This window comes from Nicotiana tabacum, chromosome 2 (genome assembly GCF_000715075.1).
Source record: "Nicotiana tabacum cultivar K326 chromosome 2, ASM71507v2, whole genome shotgun sequence".
NCBI lineage: Eukaryota > Viridiplantae > Streptophyta > Magnoliopsida > Solanales > Solanaceae > Nicotiana > Nicotiana tabacum.
Genome location: NC_134081.1, coordinates 7,535,964 through 7,538,855, shown reverse-complemented (window position 1 = coordinate 7,538,855; position 2,892 = coordinate 7,535,964). Strand labels below are relative to the sequence as shown.

At 33.7% G+C, this 2,892-nt stretch overlaps 1 protein-coding gene across 1 annotated transcript; it reads left to right on the top strand.

Moving 5' to 3' along the window:
* The first annotated feature begins 582 nt into the window (after nt 1-582).
* LOC107791543 (uncharacterized) lies at nt 583-2,032 on the top strand. Its single transcript, XM_016613631.2, has 2 exons — nt 583-921; nt 1,253-2,032. Exons 1-2 carry the CDS (start codon nt 583-585, stop codon nt 2,030-2,032), a joined length of 1,119 nt encoding a protein of 372 aa, XP_016469117.2.
* Nucleotides 2,033-2,892: the final 860 nt, after the last annotated feature.

Below are 2,892 nucleotides of genomic sequence, written 5' to 3'. Positions count from 1 at the left end.
TTTTGTTTTATAATTTTTAGGGTCTTGAAGTGTAATTTTGTTTTGTAATTTTTAGGGTCTTCTAGCAAAAGTCGATATGATCACGAGTTTTTACAAAGCTCAAGCTTCTGCATCTTCTTCTAGCTCTCCTTTGTCAAGTTCTCTATGTCCAGTTATTAGTAACAATATTAATCCTTCCCAAGCATCGGATAAAGTGTTGGATTATGAGCCCGATCCCGCTGAGAGAAAACCAATTTCTAAATATCCTCCTAATTTACCTGACCGAGTAAGGAGAAATTATATACAAAATGGACCTTGTCAACCTCGTGATTTTGTCTTTCCAAAATGAGATTTTGGAGGAATAATGCATCACTTTAATCTTGAATGGTTTAGAACATCATGTTCTCAATGGTTAAAATATAGCATTAAACAAAATGCAACATTTTGTTTATGTTGTTACTTGTTTAAAAATGAGGTTGGAGGATATGAAAAAAAGTAGGTGATGCTTTCACAACAGATGGTTTTAGAGGTTAGAATAAAGGTTTAGAAAGGCTTAAATCACATGTGGGTGACATGAATAGTATTCATAACCGATGTTTCAAGATGATGCTAGATTTAATGAACCAAGCACAATCCATTCTAACTTCTTTGAACAAGCAATCTGGAAAAATTAAAAGTGAACATCGAGTTCGCTTGAATGCTTCAATTGATGTGATAAGATATTTTTTGAAAGAAGGAATGCCTTTTCGGGGCCATGATGAGAGTGTAGCTTCTACAAGAAGAGGTCATTTTTTAGATCTCTTAAAATGGTATGCAGATAGGAAGGAAGATGTGAAAAATGTGGTGTTAGAAAAAGCTCCAAAAAATAACACCATGACTTCTCCTGATATTCAAAAAGATATTGTGAATTCTTATGCAAAAGAAACGGTGAAAGCAAGAAAGGTGAACTTATTGAGCGATTCCTTGGTTTTGTTCATGTTAAAGCTACAACTGCACATGCATTACAAAAAGTAATATATTCTTTGCTTTTACAACATTTATTGAGTTCATCTCTAATACGGGGACAATGGTATGATGGAGCTAGTAACATGCAAGGAGAAAACAATGGTCTTAAAACTTTGATTTTGAAAGATAATCCTTCGGCATATTGCGTACATTGCTTTGCTCATCAATTGCAATTGACTCTTGTAGCGATTGCAAAGAAACACCATGATGTAAATAATTTTTTGACATTCTTACTAATTGTTTGAATTTTTTTGGAGGTTATTATAAGCGTAGAGAGATGCTTAGAGATGATCAAGCTGAAAAATTAGATGAGTTATTAGTGCTTGGTGAAGTTCATACAGGAAGTAGATTAAATCAAGAACTTGAGCTTCAAAGACCAGATGATACCCATTGGGGATCTCACTTTAAGACATTGTGTAACTTTATTTCTTTATTCTCATCAATTGTTCATGTACTTGGAGTTCTTGCAAATCAGGGTTCAAATTATGAGGGGAAAGTACTGGCAAAAAGTCTAGTGGAAGATATAAGATCTTATGAGTTTGTGTGTATATTACATGTGATGTTAAAAATATTGGCAATTACATATGATTTGAATATGGCTCTGCAAAGAAAAGATCAAGATATTGTTAGTGCTATGAAACTTGTTGATTTCTCAAAGAGGCAATTGCAAACAATGAGGGAATCTAAATGGAATTCTTTGATGGAAGATGTCTCTTCGTTTTGTGATAAGAATGGTATTGTGATCCCAAAAATAGATGAGAAGTATGGTCTTGGAAAGTCAAAGCATAAAAGCTCAACTGTTACATATTCTCATCATTTGCATGTAGATGTTTTTTGTGCTGCTATTGATTTTCAACTTTCGGAGCTTAACAAACATTTTAGTGAAGTGAATACTGATCTTCTTCTTGGTATGGCAAGTTTGAGTCCCGACAATTCTTTTTCAAGTTATAATAAAAACAAGATTGTGAAACTTGCTACATATTATCCAAATACGTTCACTGCTTCTAAGCTTGAAGATCTTAGTTGTGAGCTTGACAAACTATATTGACTATGTGCGAGATATGGACAATGCATTCTCTAACTTGAAAGGGCTTGGAGATCTCTCGAAGACATTGGTTAAAATAAATATTTACAAGACATGGGGACTTGTTTATTTACTTGTGAAGCTGAGTTTGATATTACCTGTGGCTACTGCAACGGTCAAAAGAGCTTTTTCTTCAATGAAATTTATTAAAAATGACTCGCGAAGCAGGATTGGTAATGACTTTTTGAATGTTTGTTTAGTTTGTTATATAGAGGATGAAGTATTTGAAAGTGTACCTAATGATATGATCATTGATCGTTTTCAAAACATGACAAGTCGTCGAGTGCAATTGAAATGATAATGTTTATATTCATATATTGTGTTTGTCTGGTTCGTTACCTTTAATATGTATTAGATATCGATACTCATTATTTAGCCAGCTTGTTATTGTATATTAGTTTTAGATCATAATCTTATCTTACTCATTCTTTAGTCAACTTGTTATTGTATTAGTTTTAGGTCATAGTTTTATCTTAAAATTTAGAACCCATACACTTTTATTCCTAGCTCCGCCTATGCCTATTGCCTTAAAATTTTCATTTATCTGTTTTATTTTCATTTGATGAATTTGAAAACAAATGTGATTGGTGAGAAAAGATGCATATGATAGATGACTTAGATGTTACAACCCGCACTTTGGGATTGTAATTTCGGCCAAGAACTGGTGAAAAAAGAGCCTTCTGATGGTCTGATGTAGAACAGTTTACTCGGACAACTTGGGCCTTTTAATTTTAAGCATATATAAGGGGGGTATAGGTAATGAAAGCTCTGACCTGCCTCCCCCATACGCGCTACCACCGAGCCGTATAGAACGAGCTGCCTTG